General features: G+C 40.4%; 2 protein-coding genes across 2 annotated transcripts; both read right to left on the bottom strand.

The window, feature by feature from the left end:
- Positions 1 to 1,870: 1,870 nt before the first annotated feature.
- LOC146484637 (uncharacterized) lies at positions 1,871 to 4,431 on the bottom strand. The gene has a single exon (XM_085104731.1). It carries the CDS (start codon positions 4,205 to 4,207, stop codon positions 3,641 to 3,643), a length of 567 nt encoding a protein of 188 aa, XP_084960857.1. The 5' UTR covers positions 4,208 to 4,431; the 3' UTR covers positions 1,871 to 3,640.
- A 4,265-nt stretch (positions 4,432 to 8,696) lies between these two features.
- On the bottom strand, positions 8,697 to 9,936 carry LOC146484638 (uncharacterized). The gene has a single exon (XM_085104524.1). The coding sequence runs from the start codon at positions 9,460 to 9,462 to the stop codon at positions 8,899 to 8,901; it is 564 nt and encodes a 187-aa protein (XP_084960650.1). The 5' UTR covers positions 9,463 to 9,936; the 3' UTR covers positions 8,697 to 8,898.
- Between the last annotated feature and the right edge of the window lie 8,868 nt (positions 9,937 to 18,804).

Consider the following 18,804-nt stretch of genomic DNA (forward strand, 5'->3'; position numbering starts at 1 on the left):
GAAAAAAACTTATTGATTAGTTAAAATGGAATCAGGGTTTTAAACTAAACCTAATCCAGGCCCAACTTGCTTAAGCTAAATCAAAGTCATGGAGGCCTAAAGCCCTGCATTTTTCAGCACAGAGACCTTTGAGACTGGAGATAAATGCATTCAGGTGGGCATTGTTACAAAGTGAAACTGAGGTCCACACAAAAGAACAAGGGCACCTTTCAACATCTTGGTTCAACAGTTGGTCATTAATTTACGTAAGTGGTCCATGCGAAAAGAGCTCTTCTGATCTGGACCACTTGTGTAGCTCATTTGGTTGTATAAGTCGGTTCACTGTGGGGGGAGGAAGACAGTGGGCAAAAAACTTGAAGTCGGTGGGACTGAACTGTCAGACGCACAGCCCAGATTTTTTTTTCAGCCAAGATGATGTCACTAATTTCATTTGATGTTGTTTGATACTATTTGTGTCGCTTCTTTCTGGAAGCTGTGCGATTTCAGGGTTTGGGCACCATCCCACTGGCTAAGTGAAGTCCCATAGGTTGACTCGCTTCGGTCTGGATGCCATGCAATGTGAGGGCCTCAAGATCGAATGCACTTTACTAATCTATGATTATCACTAATTTACACCTGATGCTAACAGTCACAATTGACGTTGCTTTATGCAACCCACCCCTGGGCTGTCCCTGGTGCAGAAAAACAATGCAATCAAGTCTCTCAAAGCAGATACCACTGTAAGGCTGACACCTCCCTGCGAAGATGTACTGGCTTTAATGAAATAATTGGCCTACATGCATTAATACACATACTACAGTGACTAGCTGATTACTTCATTGACCTTCTAGCTGCAAATAGGGACCTTCAGATCTGAATAGGAGGAAGGCTTTCAAATTTTAAACCAGTCACTTCCTCATGATCAGAACTTTCACTCCTTGCCATTGTTTACCGGGAGATATTGAGACTCTAGACTGCAAGATTGTTGTTTAAGAGATTATCTGAACTGTGCAACCTAGATTTTGAAAAGTCATGTTCATACTCAATCTGGTACTTTGATCAAATCTGAAGGTCCCTAAATTATGTCAGTCTCCAAAAACACATACATAATTCTGTTCACACCAACTATCAGATGATTGTAATCATAACAACTAGTTGCAATTATCATTTTTAGAGGCTTTCTATATTAAGAATTTAAAGCCTGGAATAAATGAAGGGCTCTAAGCTTCTACAGAAATAGATCTGTTTCTCTAATGACTTGCAATAATAATTATTATTATTCTACAACTTGTCAACTTATCTTATCACTATTGGTATTTAAAGGGGAAGTATCATGGAGTTTTTGATATCTTTTGTTAAAATGATGAAATGAGACCTTCAATCAGCTGCCAAATAATTCTGGGAAAAGATGACGAAAGGAAAGACATCAACTCAATTCTTGAAAGGAACAACTCGTGATATGTTCTAGCGCAAAAATGCGAGAACTTGAAAAACATTAGCCTAACATTTTTCAGGTTTCAATCCATACCGACCTACTCTGTCTCTGGCCAGAGGCACTAATCGACAGTTTTACTGCACTGAAGTGATAATTTATAACAAACTTGACAATTATTTCGTTGTTTCTGCTGACAGACAAACATTTTTGGGTTTTGAAATGACAGCAAATTTGCGTGATACTTTCCCTTTAAGCTACCTTTTTTGTCTAATATCATCATTACATGAATATGAACACGACTCTGTAAATAGAGCCAAAATATTGTACTGTAACATCGATATCTTGTACAACTTAGTTTTACAATGATATCAATCCTAGATTTGGCTTTCTCCACCCTAAGGTGGACAACTTGAGCTCTCTCTGGCCAAATTTAATGTAAAAACGAAAATTAATAAAATAAATATAAGAAACAACTATTTAGACTAGCCAGAAGTCAACTTCTTGGTGCCCAAAGTGAGCGACGAACGACAAAGTCCATGCAAACGGATTTTAAGAAAGTTTATAACATATTCTACCTGTTACAATAACTAACAATAAAATAAAACTTTTCACTCATCTAATTAAATAGCCCATAACAAAATATACATATTCACGCGAGGCAAAAGGTATTGACAGCGAAAATTTGAGAATAAAAAGTATGAAAAAGCTAGAAGATAAAAATGGAAATGAGGACTAATTACAATAAAATGAAGTATTGCCTAGGCAACGGTTTTGAGTTATTATCTGCGTCGATGATTTTTGCTGTGTGCCAGGATTCAAGTGTTTTACGAACGCGGTAATCACCTTTGTCCATGACACAAGCATTATCAAAATCAATGCAATGATTGTTTTGCCACACACGGTTGGCAACATCAGAGCCATTTGAATAGTTCTTAGTTCAATCAGGGGATACTCCCATGTAAAGATGATGGGCGCTCCCCCCCCCCCCTCCCTGGGATCACACTGCTAAAAGTCTGACCACAGAAAGGACCTGTGTGCATTCTTAAAACAAGAAGTTCCACTATGAAAGGACAAGCCCCTCCTTCATTTCACATCTTTGTGGGCGTACAATGCAAAATTAGATGCTGTTCAGTCATGGCAAGTTGTTGACTCAAGCATCCTCTAAAAATTTCATTATATCACCACCACAATATAAGATAGCAAGTTCTAATTTGTTTAGAGCGTTTCAATTAGCCAATTTTACCGGTAAGGGCCATAGAAAAAAATATATGTTGTTTGTCAGTTGTTTAGGCTCTGATGGTTGATTGACAACTGAAGGTTAGAATGGCCAGGGCAGGCCCCTTTTATACAGGAACGTCCTGTTTTGCGGCCTGTTTAAACGGTTTTATCATTTGGTTCACCATGCGTTCAACACTTTGTTGAACCAAATGTTGGGGGCATTTTAACAGGTCGTCCAAATCAAATTTAAATTGGTTTAAACTTTCATTCAACATCAATTCGACATATCCTTTGTTCTTGAAAATGTTGAATGGTGTTGAAGCCCTTTCAACACTCTATTCATCCAACATATCCCCAACATCCATTCAACTTTTGTTGAACAACTGTTAGACAAATGTTGAGAACTGTTTAAATGGGCTTTTGGGCCAAATTTTCCAAGGCACAATTAAAGCATTTCTGTGGTGAAATCAACCTGCCAAGAAACAAATTTCTTGTAAGTGCATAAAAATTAGCTGATTTGTTCCATTTTTGTTTAAAATGGTTGAATTTTAAAATTTAGCCTTAAAAAAAGTGTACCTAGGCCCTTTCCGAACAGTCACTGTACTATGTTCTTAGTAATTATTACTCAAGAAACAACGACCTAAAAATATTTTTGACGGTACTCAATAAGATAAACTTTTCTGACGGCTGAATATAACATAACCGATAGGTAATCGTATGCAAAACTTAATCGAGGACTAACCACTACTTATCGTAACCTAATTTTATCTAATTTATGCACGGATAATATTTCATCCGATAAAACGTTGCGTTAAAAAATGAATATATACCTGCCTGATAATGCGATAATGTTTTCAAAACGAAAATTCTAACACCCTTAGTAGGATTTCTCTAGTTCTTTCCGATCCTTGTGATGGGATTCAAATCGTACATGTACAAGGTTGTTCATTCTCCGGAGCTTCCATCACAAACGAATGTTCCTGCCATCTTGCAAATTATTAAAAGAAATCAAACAGCGTTCGATGTGTACTCGACGGCGGCTGACTTGTCGTATCGCGGCTTGCGATATCGCAACACAGGAATAAACCCCAACAAAATATAAAACACACCGCTGATTACCAGGGCATAAGCAAAAGGAAATATGTAGCTTGCATCCAAAGCGTAGCGGAAGATCAAAGACAGCGTTATACCAATCAAGAGTATCACCAGACCAAGGAAGACTATTTGCCATCCACGGCGACGCCAAAACGACGAAAACTCTCGCCCAGTATTCACGTCTATCCCGTCTATAAACAGCCGAAATCCTCCACTGCAGTTTTGCCACGACAACGAATTGTACATGAGTAAGAATGCGTGTCCATCTTGCTCCCATTCGAACTGCCCACCGGCGCAACACAGAGGGCTGCAAGGATTGTAAGTCAGTGTATGGTGATCCAATTCATGTCCATTCACGTAGATACGGTATTCTTCGCAACAGCAACCGATATGTCGAACTAACTGGACAGTATATTGTCGATATTCTGGTCCAACTTTGAGGTTTTGAGCCCAAGTTTTCGTTGTTTTGAAGCAGCCCATGGCGCTGGACTCGATCAGTGAGAGTTGACGAACGGACCTTCGCAGTTCACCCCAGTAACTTTCAAATAAATTTTCAGATTTACCACCTTAACAAGCTTCTTGTTCAGTCAAATTTACTTTTATCTGTGGCTTTCCTCCAAACCAATGGCAAGGTGAAGAGTAACAAGGACAAACTACCCACAGGCCACAGAAACCACCCGCTCGATCATGCAGAAAAGGGAAAAAAGGTAAGCTGTCAAGTGGATGTCAAGTGACATCTGGGTGCGCAATGCATTCACCTCCGGCCGCGCCTCCTTCAAAGAGCGGATAATTCTTAAACTTCACCGAGTGGATAAATCGCTATCCAGCGGATACAATCAAACCCAACTAATACATTTTCTGGAGAGCGATTTATCCACTCGATAAAGTTATCAGCACTTTAAACAACTGGGGCCAGGGCTCGTTTACCCACTCTCATGTCTGGGCTCCAAGTAGAACAAAGCTTCGAAATCCGTTCCTGGCTCCACGGACCCCACCCTCTCCTTTTGGTATCCTGCGCTTTTACATTGCCTTTTTTTACCAGGAAGGGGGAGGGGGGATGGATGGGAGGAATCCAAGTAATATCCAGATCATTCGGATTTTCCCAAACGAAAACACTGACCCCATGTTTCTGGAAAGGTTTGATTCTAGATGAGCGGAGATGGTTCCCGCATAGCCATCCACGAGTCATCGTGTCTTCGCCGATGAACCACATTTTCACATAGTACGTTATATCTTGTTTTCTGACAAGTTTACTTTGTTCCTTTCATATAACAGATTATTGCAGTGGTCCTATGTGACAATATGGCTGATTCACTAAGTACGAACTGATTCCTTGCCGTTTGTTTCGTAGCCATCCACCCCCGAGGACCCAGGGAGTGGGGATTTTCCAGGGCCGGGGGTGGGTATTTTTTTTTGCACTTATTCTATCCCCGGGGGTAGGGGATGGGGCAGTTGAAATATACTTATTCAAAGACTGTTTGGAGAGTAAAAAGGTGCATCGAGGCGATTTTTTGGGAAATCCGTTGCAAATATAGCCGGTTTACAAGCTTAAACCAGCTAAAGCCAGGAACTCAACCGGATTGTTGAAAAAGCCTAACGTGCACTGACAACATTGTCGCTATGAACTTCCGCTCAAAATAGGGACCCAATTGTGTGGCAAAATTTGCTGGAAGTCCCCTCAAATTGGCGCCAAGTTGCAAAATGACCTCTGAGATATCGATCGCACCCGAATCGCACTGAAAATCGCCACTTTATTTTTATCGGGATCCCGTACGCTACAAAAGTCGCATTAAAACTACGACACAAAAAAAGAAAAAATATATTTGTAGAGATTGGTTTTTACTTATGGTCACTACCTGGTATTTCCACAGGACCTTGATTTTTTCTTTTCTTTTTCAAAAGTCCAATACACGGTTTGAATAGAAATGTTGGAGAGGTTTTTCAAATTGCAATATTATATTTACAGCCTGTGAACAGGCTAAGCCATAGGCGGACAGTTTTTTAATTAAAATGTTAAAATCTGCACGACTTTTAAACCTACCTGTCAAGAACACATCTGACACTTATCAAGCGAAGTACGTTTGCGTAGTTCCTGCATCAACATATTTTCCTTCGCAATAATAGTTCGTTCAAAACGACTTTCTGTTTAGATTTTTATACAGTTTTGGTTTAGATCTGGTCAAATTAAACAAGACGAGAAATGCAGAAATTGTAAAGAACACTTTTGCAGAGTTAAAACTATACTTAATAACAAACTTGCAAGGAAAATAACATTTAATAGCCTGCGTAGCTGGCGGTTTTTGTTGGTGGGCTCGCCGGAAAGCCGGGCACGAGGGCCAAAACGAGTGGCGAAGCCGCGGGGAAATGGAAATGAGAGCAAAGAGAAACCGTTCCGTTCGCGGCTCTCGCCCCATTTCGATCCCCCGCAGCTGCACCACTCGTTTTGGCACGGCTTTCCCGCCCACCAAAACCGCCAGCTACGCAGGCTAAACATTTAGAGACAAGATCTGAAACATTACATTTGGAGAAGAAGGGACGGACTTGGGATACTGCCCTTTTCCAAAAGTTACTAAAGTACACGCTCCAGGAACGATAGCCATTAGCGAGGTCAAGAATGACGAAACGTGAGATATGACCACGTAACCATGTTTTGATCCTATATTTGCCTCTTACCGTTTTCAGTTTCTCTGTCAAATCGAGTAGTTTTGCGTCAGCATCAAACGCCAGAATTAGTTTGCACTATTCTCATCTATGTACTCTTTATTTCAAGAAAACATAAACGCGAATGTCGCGTTTCCCGTTTGCCGTAAACGCGATTCTAATCTCTCTGAACGGAAGATGCACAACAATAGTTATTTACTCTCACAGCCACCTCTAATTTAAGGGTGTTTCAACTGTAATTATTGTAGAAACACTACGTCGACTTAAAAGAAACTACTATCTGTCATGAATTCGGTTTAAAAGTCGTGAAAATGAACTAGAAATGATCGAAAATGCGAAGAAAGGTTGTTTCCAGGAAATTCCTGTAAAAGAATGAACTTTTGTAAAAAAAATATTGCATAAAATAAATGTCATTGTCAATTACGGAAACCACTTTTCGCGTACGCGAGTTGCAGCGGTAATATTAAAACACCTGTTTTAATACCGAATTCATGATAAGAGAAAGTAGCCATTGATCATACCTATAAACAGTTAAATGACAACTATAACAGTGAGTAAACTAAGTATTTTCTCATAACAGGAGACAACACTAATTGATCTATGTTGTTAGAAGAGATCTTTTAAAACAGCCGGTACAAAAGGTCAACTTATTTTAATTTCAATGTTTCCCGCCGAATATAGTCTTTAATTCCCAACACCAAAACAAGAAAGTTTTAACACTTTTCATTGATAGCAGACTTTATCTTCTAACGTAGTTCCAGGAAGTCCGACTAACAATGCAGAGTGTTACTTCTCTGTGACTTACAAGTATACTGTGTCATTTATCTCAATTCTCGGAATAAAATTCAATGTACAGTGATTACACTAACACCCAAGTCATTATTATTTCAACTGCAATATCCTGGGGTAATTACTAGCAATGCAACACCTGCTAAATCGTGATTAAACAGCCCGAATAAAGAGCAACTTTAATAGAAAACAATCTTGGAAACTTCTACTTCGAAAAAAAGCGCATTTTATGGTTTGACAACATTATAAACAAAAAAAAAACACCTTTGGAGATATTGGTCTTTGTTTTTGGTTACTACTTGGTATTTAATTCCACAGCACTTGATTTTTTCCGGTAAAAGTTCAATACGTGATCACCAGTTTCAACAGAAACGTAGCGGAGAGGTTTTTCAAATTTCAAAATTATATTCAATACCGTCGAACGTGAACAGGCTATGCGGCCATGAAGCAGACAGTTTTCTTAATTAAACGTGTCTAAAATCGTCACGCCAGAGACAATCCTATATTACCCGTGACAAGCCTGGTGAATGAAGTGGGGGAATTCAGTTTTTTTTTTTCGAGTATGCCTGTCATTTATTCACCACCAGGCTTAAAAAATAACATGACATTTCTTTCACTGGATTCGGCTAGTCATAAGAAAACCCAGATTTTCAGGAGTCACTGCGAGTCACCATAAACTTTGTAAGGCATGAAAAATTTATGACAATGACTCAGTTTTAAGTAAGGACCAAGAAAAATTAAGCAAAACTCGGCTGCGGCGTTTAGCCAATCAGATTTAGGGCTGGCATGCGGGCCTTTGTGCGACCTGCTTGTGACCATTACGCAGCATAAAATCCCTCTTGGCACCTTGAAATTTGTATAAATAAATAATTCATTGCGCGGAAGAATCGCAAAATGCAATGCCACAATTTTCGTTCATGGACTCTTCACCATGCTTTCTTTCCCCTCGGGGATGAAGTAGTTACAGAGGGTCCGAATAGCAAAGTCAAAGTTTAATAAAAACAGCTTTTCATTGCGATATCATTCTTTTGTACGCGGTGAGTATTTCAATTGACAACTCAGTACAATCCTTTGTTCAAACCAGCTTGTGTCGTGCGAACATTAACAAGGAAAAAGCTGTTAAAAAAGGTTTTTAAAGCAATGGATTAAAGGATAAGTACTTTTGTCTTTTATTTCAAGGGTGATACTTTGAAATACGATGTTTAAATTAAAGTGCATTTTACAAACGAGCTAGACTCCCCCGCACGCAATTCACATATTTATATTGGCAAGTTTAATTTGAATATCAAAACACTGCAAGGTGGGGGGAGAATTTGCATGTGTTTCGTGGCAAAATTGATGATCTAAATTACTTGTGAGAAATTGACCGTGAAGGACAAGCGTGCGAAGATTGCAATGCGAAACATAAGCCTTAAATTTTATTGCATCATTTTAGCTTTTTTTCCCTTAAACTTCCCGCAATCGTTCCCGCATTCTGGATGCATGGTGACAAACGACAAAATATTACAAGCAGTGTAAATGTTGTGAAAATATCTATTATTTTTAAAGACTTCTTTTTAATAATTATTTACACATGTACATATAGTGTTGCTAGGTGGTTTGGACAAAATTCGCCACAAATAAAAGTTTACTTTTTATACATCCTAGTCTGATATGAGCTCTCGTCTTTCTGTTCCAGCTATGACATAAGTTTGTTAGTGAACTGTGGTTTAAAGTTTTTGTTAGACCGTATAAACTGGACCATAGCGATCAGAGTATATCGCTATATGTCTGACATGTGATGTTAACCCTTCTATGATCTTTAACAAGCCAAAGATTAACAAGACGCGGCCTATAAGTTCCCACAGCAGAAAACAAGGTACTATGTCCTCGATGTAGCGTATTGATTCCAACGAGAATCCCACCAGAACCTCGATGACACCAAAATAAATAAGCAGCCATCCACGACGCCGCCACAACGCAGATGGGGTGATATCGTTCTTGATCTGAAAACCGTCGATAAATAAATGATGTTCAACCAAGGAGCAAATGCCAGGCACAATCATTAGAAGAAACGAACGGCCGTCGAATGTCCAAGAGTACTGCTCGCTTGCACTGCACACAGCCAGTCCATTGAGTCGTTTGTATTCAGTTCGCTGAATTTGCAAGCCATTCGTGAAAATGCGAAATTCTTCGCCCCAGCAGCGCTTTAGACGAACAAGCTCAACGGAATAGCGCTTCCTGCCTGAGCTGAAATTGAAGTTCTTTTCCCATTTTTTTGTGGTTTTCCACAAATACCACTGCATTTCTTGGAAAGTGTTTTGCTCTGTCAGTTGGCGGTTGTGTTTATAAATTATAGTGCGCCTGTGTGCTCATATAAACAAATTGAAGAGGGATATCGGTTACGTCACGAACAGGATACGAATTTTAATTACTCCACTAAGTGCAGCTCCCAGGTTTTGACCATAAACTGTTGCAGACCACAAGTATCTCAATGTTCAGATAATATCGGTTACCTGTACCTTCACCATTGGTTTTAGCTATATCTCTACGTTACAAGCGTGCTATTAATTAATTATTGTTATATCAAAACAAAGGGAAGAGAATTCAAAGTCCAGAGGTGCTTGTTTTCGCACGTTATTCAAACTCTTCTTTTGTTGATTATTTCAGTGCACTGTATATAGGTGCCACCTCAATTTGAGTTGTTGTTTTTACCCATTAGGAACAAGTTTACGTAAATAATAATCGAAACGCAAGATCAAGATAAGGCAGTATGTCACTAGCATTATGTAATATTATCAAAGAAAGAGAAACACAAAAGATATTCAGAGAATAACGGCACACGATTGAAAGGTAGTTTATGACAAATCAGTTTGGCAGTTGAACAAACCGTGATGGCGTGCGTAGTTGAATAAAATGCTGAATATCGGCAGCCCTAGAAACAAAGCACAGGTGCCAACCAGACCGTTATATTCGAATCACTATATTGGGTCTGTGTGGAGGCTGATAAGATCCAGAATTTTTGCATATTTTCCATAGGCTAGTTTTACAGAACTAACGACAGCGTCTCCTAATACAAAATATTTTTGCGTGGCTTATAACAGTGTGGGAAAATCACATTTTAGCACTTCTGGGTCATTGGAATCCAAAAAGAAAATTGGTGGTAAATTTAATCATGCCCCGAACGTTCTTATTGGAACTCGAGTTCCAATAAGAACGAAACAGCTGTCCACGGTTGCAGCCCTGTTTTGTCGGTTTCTGTCAGGTTGTTGCCTCGCAAAGTCAACTTCTTCACGTAGTATCAGCCTTGCAGTTTGTTTTACTTTTTTTTTTGTCGATTTTCATCTCGTCTTCATGTTGTTCTCGGCGTGAACAACATGAAGACTTGATCAAGCTGATACTTCTTTTTTTCAGATACACTTTAAAACTGACTAATGCCGGTGACAATAACGACATCAGACATAATCTTAATTATCCCTCGGGAAAATTGTTTGGTTAATCCCAATTTTCTTTTGTATCCGAATAGCCTTTGATAAGATCTGTTTTTCCCGCATAGTCGTCAACACCGCAAAACTACCTTTGTAGAAGGAGGTAGCATCTTAAAAAAAAAAACAGAGCTCTTGCCGTTTGCGCATGACTGACGGCGCAAACGAGGAAAAGGCTCTGGGTTCGAGACTTTCTCGACCCCAGAGCTCTTCCCTTTTGTGCATGACTGAGGCGTCTGTCGTGGTCAAGCCGAGAGGCCCTGGGATCGATAATGGCTACGGTTGCGCAGGGTTTGCAGAGTTTCTCAGAGCCCTTGGCGTCTGTCGCAGTCTCTGGGGTCGAGAATGGAGCCATTCCCGGCATATGATGCACAGAACGCGTGCGCAGTAACAAAAGGAAGCACCGTCTTTAATTATAATGAACGATGAAAGGAAAGTTGCTTGGAGATGCGTGACACTTGAAAATGTTATCGGATAGAATTGATACAAAAATAGATATCAAATAGTGTCAAAAATGGGTTTAAAAAACAAAAACAAAAAACCACAGACGTTTCACAGACCCTTCTTCAGCGTGGAGAAAACCGTTGAAATACGCTACCGGACACACGCGCGCATATGAATAGTAGCGTTCGCACGCATTAAAGGTACAATTCAGATATACTTTTTTTTTTTAGCTAAAATTGACGTCAAGTCCATCCGGCTCAACAGTTCCAAGTTGGAAAATCAACTTCATTTAACGCTGCTGGCGCTTGAGGTTTGTCCAATTGCATAACTGAATACCTCGCATGCACCCGGATATCTGAAATACTGTTACCGTTGGGCTACAGGGAAACCAGGAGTGTTGTTGCGGATACTTACTAAGTGTTCGCTAAAACGGCTCCTGAGGCTCCGCCCGGTTTCACCAATGTAAAGAATGGTAGGGCCTCGGTTACGTTTACAGGATATGCAGGCAGTACACAAGATTACTGGGGGTTGTAAATCCTTACGTTTGGAGGTTGTAAATCTTTACGTTTGGAGGTTGTAAATCTTTACGTTTTGGGGGTTATAAATCCTTACGTTCGGGGGGTGTATTTCTTACGTTTGGGGGTTATAAATAACTACGCTTAGGGGTTGTATTTCTTATGTTCGGAGGTTATAAATCCTTATACGTTTGGGGGTATTATTTCTTACTTTGGGGGTTATAAATCCTTACGTTCGGGTGTTGTATTTCTTACGTTCTGGGGTTGTAAATCCTTACGTTCGGGTGTTGTATTTTTTACGTTTGGGGGTTGTAAATCCTCACATTCGGGGGTTGTATTTCTTACGTTTGGGGGTATTATTTCTTACTTTGGGGGTTATAAAACCTTACGTTCGGACGTTGTAAAGCCTTTTGTTTGGGCGTTGTATTTCTTACGTTTGGGGGTTATAAATCCTCACGTTCGGGGGTTGTATTCTTTGCGTTCGATGGTTGTAACTCCTTTCGTTCAGGGGCTGTATTTCTTAAGTTTGGGGGTTGTAAATCCGCACGTTCGGGGATTGTATTTTTTACGTTTGGGGGTTATAAATCCTTTCGTTCGGGTGTTGTATTTCTTACGTTCTGGGGTTATAAATCCTTATATTCGGGAGTTCAGTATTTCTAACTTTTGGGGGTTGTAAATCCTTACGTTCGGAGGTTGTATTTCTTACGTTTGGGGGTTCTAAATCGTTACGTTCGGGGGTTGTATTTCTTACCTTCGGGGGTTGTAAATCCTTAAGTTTGGGGGTTGTAAATCATTACGCTCGGGGGTTGTATTTCTATTTTCGGGGGGTTGTAAATCCTTACGTTGGGGTGTTGTAAATCCTTACGTTTGGGGGTTCTATTTCTTATGTTCGGGCGCTGTATTTGTTAAGTTTGTGGGGTATAAATCCTTTCGTTCGGAGGTTGTAAATCCTTATGTTCGGGGGTTGTATTTCTTACGTTTGGGGATTATAAATCCTTACGTTCGGGGGTTGTATTTCTTATGTTCTGGGGTTATAAATCCTTACGTTCGGGGATTGTATTTCTTACCTTCACGGGTTGTATTTCTTAAGTTTGGGTGTTATAAATCCTCTTTCGTTCAGGGGTTGTAAATCCTTACGTTTGGGGGTTTTAATTAAATTTTTACGTTCGGGGGTTGTATTTCTTACGTTTGGGGGTTATAAGTCCTTACGTTTGGGGGTGATAAATCCTTATGTTCGGGGGTTGTATTTCTTACATTCGGGGGATGTAAATCCTTACATTTCGGGGTTATAAATCCTTACGTTCGGGGGTTGTAAATCCTTACGTTTTGGGGTTATAAATCCTTACGTTCGGCGGTTGTAAATCCTTACGTTCGGGAGTTGTAATTTTTTCCGTTCGGGTGTTGTATTTCTTACTTTTGGGGGTTATAAATCCTTACGTTCGGGGGTTCTATTTCTTACGTTCGCCCGTTGTATTTGTTACGTTTGGGGGTTATAAATCCTTACTTTCGGGAGCTGTATTTCTCAAGTTTGGGGGTTGTAAATCCTAATGTTCGGGGGTTGTATTTCTTACGTTTAGGGGTTATAAATACATACGTTCGGGGGTTGTATTTCTTACGTTCTGGGGTTATAAATCCTTACGTTCAGGGATTGTATTTCTCACCTTTGGGGGTTGTATTTCTTAAGTTTGGGGGTTATAAATCCTCTTACGTTCGGGGGTTGTAAATCGTTACGTTTGGGGGTTTTAAATTTTTACGGTGGGGGGTTGTATTTCTTACGTTAGGAGGTTGTAAATCCTTACGATCGGGGGTTGTGAATCCTTCCTTTGGGGGGTTGTAAATCGTTACGTTAGGGGATTGTATTTTTTACGTTTGGGGGTTATAAATCCTTACGTTTGGGGGTTGTATTTCTTACATTCGGGGGTTGTAAATTCTTACGTCTCAGGGTTATAAATCCCTACGTTCGGGGGTTGTATTTCTTACAATCGGGGGTCGTAAATCCTTTCGTTTCGGGGTTATAAATCCTTACGTTCTTTCGTTCGCACGTTGTATTTGCTACGTTTGGGGTGATAAACCCTTACTTTCGGAGGTTTTAAATTCTTACGTTTACGGGTTAATATATCCTTACATTTGGGGTTGTATTTCTTACGTTTGGGGGTTATAAATCCTTACCTTTAGGGGTTGTATTTTTTCTGTTCGGGGGTTGTAAAACCTTAAGTTTGGAGGTTGTATTTCTTACGTTTGAGGGGTTGTATTTCTTACGTTTGGAGGTTGTAAATCCTTACGTTAGGGGGTTGTATATCCTTCAATTGGGGGTTTTAAATCCTTACGTTCGGGGGTTTTATTTCTTACGTTTAGGGGTTGTAAATCCTTACGTTCGGGGGTTGTATTTCTTACGTTTGGGAGTTGTATTTCTTACGTTTGGGGGTTGTGAATCGCTTCGTCCGGGGGTTCTATTTCTTACGTTTGGGGGTTATAAATCCTTACTGTCGGGGGTCGTATTTCTTACTTTCGGGGGTTGTAAATCCTTATGTTTGGGGGTTATAAATCTTTACGTTCGGGGGTTGTAAATTCTTACGTTCAGGAGTTATATTTCTTACGTTCGGGTGTTGTATTTCTTACGTTTGGGGGTTGTATTTTTTACGTTTGGGAGTTATATTTCTTACGTTCGGGGGTTCTATTTCTTACGTTTGGGGGTTGTAGAACCTTACGTTCGGGAGTTGTATTTCTTACGTTTGGGGGTTGTATTTCTTACGTTTGGGAGTTATATTTCTTACGTTCGGGGGTTGTATTTCTTACGTTTGGGGGTTGTAGAACCTTACGTTCGGGGGTTGTATTTCTTACGTTTGGGGGTTATAAATCCTTACGTTCGGGGGTTGTATTTCTTACGTTCGGGAGTTGTATTTCTTACGTTCGGGGGTTGTAAATCCTTACGTTCAGGAGTTGTATTTCTTACCTTCGGGGGTTGTAAATCCTTACGTTCAGGAGTTGTATTTCTTACGTTCGGGGGTTGTAAATCATAACGTTTGGGGGTTATAAATGCTTACGTTGGGGGGTTCTATTTCTTAAGTTCGGGCGTTGTATTTGTTACGTTTGGGGGTAATAAATCCTTACGTTCGGGGGTTGTAAATCCTTACGTTTGGGGATTATAAATCCTCACGTTCGGGACTAGTAGTTTTTACGTTTAGGGGTTATAAATCCTTACGCACGGTGGTTGTATTTCTTACGTTCGGGGATTGTAAATCGTTACATTCGGTCGTGTATTTCTTACGTTCGAGGGGCGTAAATCCTTACGTTGAGGGATTGTTAATACTTACCTTTGGGGGTTATAAATCCTTACGTTCGGGGGTTGTATTTCTTACATTTGGGGGTAGTGAATCGTTACGTTCGGGTGTTGTATTTCTTACGTTTGGAGGTTCTAAATCGTTACGTTCGGGGGTTGTATTTCTTGCGTTCGGGGGTTGTAAATCCTTACGTTTGGGGGTTATAAATCCTTACGCTAGGGAGTTGTAAATCCTTACGTTCAGGAGTTGTATTTCTTACGTTCGGGTGTTGTATTTTTTACGTTTGGGGGTTATAAATCCTCACGTTCGGGGGTCGTATTTCTTATGTTCGGGGGTTGTAAATCCCTAACTTTGGGGCTTATAAATCCTTACATTCGGGGGTTCTATTTCTTACGTTCAAGCGTTGTATTTGTTACGTTTGGGGGTTATAAATCCTTACGTTCGGGGGTTGTAAGTCCTTACGTATGAAGGTTACAAATTCTTCGGTCGGGGGTTGTATTTCTTATTTTCGGGGGTTGTAAATCCTTACCTTGGGGGGTTGTAAATCCTAATGTTTGGGGGTTATAAATCCTTACGTTCGGTGGTTGTCTTTCTTACGTTTGGGGGTTATAAATCCTTACGCTCGGGGGTTGTAAGTCCTTTTACGTTCGGGGGTATTATTTCTTACGTTCGAGGGTTGTAAATCGTTACGTTCTGGGGTTGTATTTTTTACGTTATGGGGTTATTTATAACCCCATAATCTTTAAGTTCGGGGGTTGTATTTCATAACTTTGAGGGTTATAAATCCTTACATTCGGGGGTTGTAAATCTTTACGTTTGGGGGTTCTATTTCTTATGTTCGGGCGCTGTATTTGTTAAGTTTGTGGGGTATAAATCCTTACGTTCGGAGGTCGTAAATCCTTACGTTTGGGGGTTATAAAACCTTACATTTGGGGGTTTTATTTCTTACGTTTGGGGATTATAAATCCTTACGCTCGATGGTTGTATTTTCTTATCTTCGAACGTTTCTAATCCTTACGTTCGGGGGTTGTATTTTTTAATTTTGGGGGGTTGTATTTCTTATGTTTGGGGGTTATAAATCCTTACGTTCGGGGGTTGTATTTCTTACATTCGGGGGTTGTAAATTCTTACGTTTTGGGGTTATAAATCCTTACGTTCGGGGGTTGTAAATCCTTACGTTTCGGGGTTATAAATCATTACGTTCGGCGGTTGGAAATCCTTAGGTTCGGGAGTTGTCTTTTTTCCGTTCGGGTGTTGTATTTCTTACTTTTGGGGGTTATAAAGCCTTACTTTCGGGGGTTCTATTTCTTACGTTCGCGCGTTGTATTTGTTACGTTTGCGGGTTATAAATCCTTACTTTCGGAGGTTTTAAATTCTTACGTTTACGGGTTATAAATCCTGACATTCTGGGTTGTATTTCTTATGTTTGGGGCTTCTAAATCCTTACCCTCAGGGGTTGTATTTCTTCTGTTCGGGGGTTGTAAATCCTTACGCTTGGGGGTTGTATTTCTTACTTTTGGAGGTTGTAAATCCTTATCTTCGGGGGTTGTATTTCTTATATACGTTCTGGGGTTATAAATCCTTACGTTCAGGAGTTGTATTTCTAACGTTCGGGTGTTGTATTTCTCACGTTTGGGGGTTATAAATCCTTACGTTCGGGGGTTGTAAATCCTTACGTTTGGGGGTTAGAAATCTCTACGTTCGGGGGTTGTAAATCCTTACGTTCAGGAGTTGTATTTCTTACGTTCGGGTGTTGTATTTCTTACGTTTGGGGGTGTTAAATCCTTACGCTCGGGGGTTGTAAATCTATGCCTTCAGGGGTTGTAAATCCTTACGTTCGAAGGTTGTATTTTTTACGTTCAGTGGTTGTAAATCCTTACGTTTGAGGATTATAAATTCTTACGTTTGGGGGTTGTAAGTTCTTACAAAGGGGGTTCTAAATCCTTACGTTCGGGGGTTGTAAATCCTTATGTTCGGGGGTTCTATTTCTTACTTTCTGTCGTATTATATGTTACGTTTGGGGGTTATAAATCCTCTCGTTCGGAGGTTGTAAATCGTTACGTTCGGGGGATTTAAATCCTTACATTCAGGAGTTGTATTTCTTACGTTCGGGTGTTGTATTTCCTACGGGGTTCAAGTTCGCAGGTTGTAAATCCATACGTTCGGGGCTTATAAATCTTACGTTCGGGGTTTGTAAGACCTTACGTTTGGGGGTTATAAATTCTTACGCTCGGGGGTTGTATTTCTTATGTTAGGGGGTTGTAAATTCTTACGTTAGGTGGTTGTATTTCTTACGTTCGATGGTTTTAAATCCTTACATTGGGGGGTTGTAAATCCTTACGTTTGGGGGTGATAAATCTTTACGTTCAGGGGTTGTATTTCTTACGTTTGGGGGTTGTAGATCCTTACGTTCGAGGGTTTTATTTCTTACGTTTTGGGGTTATAAATGCTTACGCTCGGGGGTTGTATTTTTTACGTTCGGGGGTTGTAAATCCTTACGTTCTGGGGTTGTATTTCTTACGTTCTGGGGTTATAAATCCTTACGTTCGGGGGTTGTATTTCTTAAGTTTGGGGGCTATAAATCCTTACATTCGCAGGTTGTAAATCCTTACGTTTGGGGGTTACAAATCCTTAAGTTCGGGAGGTGTATTTCTTACGTTTGGGAGTTATAAATCCTCACGTTCGGGGGTTGTATTTCTTATGTTCGGGGGTTGTAAATTCTTAAGTTTACGTTCGGGTGTTGTATTTCTTACGTTTGGTGGTCAGTTATAAATCTTTACGTTCGGAGGTTGTAAAGCTTTACGTTCGGGGGCTGTAGAGCCTTACGTTTGGGGGTTATAAATCCTTACGTTTGGGAGTTGTATGTCTTAAGTTTGGGGGTTATAAATCCTTACGTTCGGGGGTTGTAAATTGTTACGTTTGGGGGTTGTAAATTTTTACGTTCGGGGGTTGTATTTGTTACTTTTGGGGGTTATAAATCCTTACGATCGGGGGTTGTGAATCCTTACGTTTGGGGGTTGTATTTCTTACGTTGGGGGGTTGTAAATCCTTACGTTGGGGGGTGTAAATCTTTACGCTGGGGGGTTGTAAATCCTTACGTTTGGGGGTTATAAGTCCTTAAGTTGGGGGGTTATATTTGTTATGTTCGGGTGTTGTATTTAATTTCTTACGTTTGGGAGTTAGAAATCTTTACGTTCATGGGTTGTATTTCTTACGTTCGGTGGTTGTAAATCCTTACGTTCGGGGATTGTATTTCTTACGTTCAGGGCTTGGAAATCCTTACGTTCGGGGGTTGTTTATCCTTACTTTCAGGAAAAGGTAAAACCTTTCGTTCGCGGGTTAAAATTCCTTACGAAAAAACGCCTTTGCGCAACATCAAATGTGTGGTCAAAGACATGTCAAAGGCCACCTTTGACACGCCTTTGATTAATTTTGTCTTAGACTGCAAGCAGTCCCTTTCTGGATAGTCGAGGTCGCGCGGAATAGCCGAGCGCGAAAAAACTGGAGCGAACGAGCGGAGGGGGGGCTTCTCGTTTATTTCTCCTCGCACCAGTCTCGCTGCGCTCGACTGACCAGAAAGGGACTGCTTGCAGTCTAATTTTGTCTCGCGTCAAAGGTGATCTTTGATTTCACCTTTGATTCGAATCACAGGTGACAAAGGCCGCATTTGATTCACCTTTAGATACACTTTTGACGCGCGTCAAAGGTGATCTTTGATGTGGCTTTGACTCGCATCAAAGGTTTATCAAAGGTGCACGCGCGTGTGGTCAAATTTACCTTTGACTTGAGTCAAAGGTTTAGCAAAGGTGTGCCCGTGTGTACTCAAATTTACCTTTGACTCGCATCAAAGGTTTATCAAAGGTGTGCACGCGTGTGGTCAAATTTACCTGTGACTCGAGTCAAAGGTTTAGCAAAGGTGTACC

Source organism: Pavona decussata, unplaced genomic scaffold (genome assembly GCF_977016875.1).
Source record: "Pavona decussata unplaced genomic scaffold, jaPavDecu1.1 SCAFFOLD_32, whole genome shotgun sequence".
NCBI lineage: Eukaryota > Metazoa > Cnidaria > Anthozoa > Scleractinia > Agariciidae > Pavona > Pavona decussata.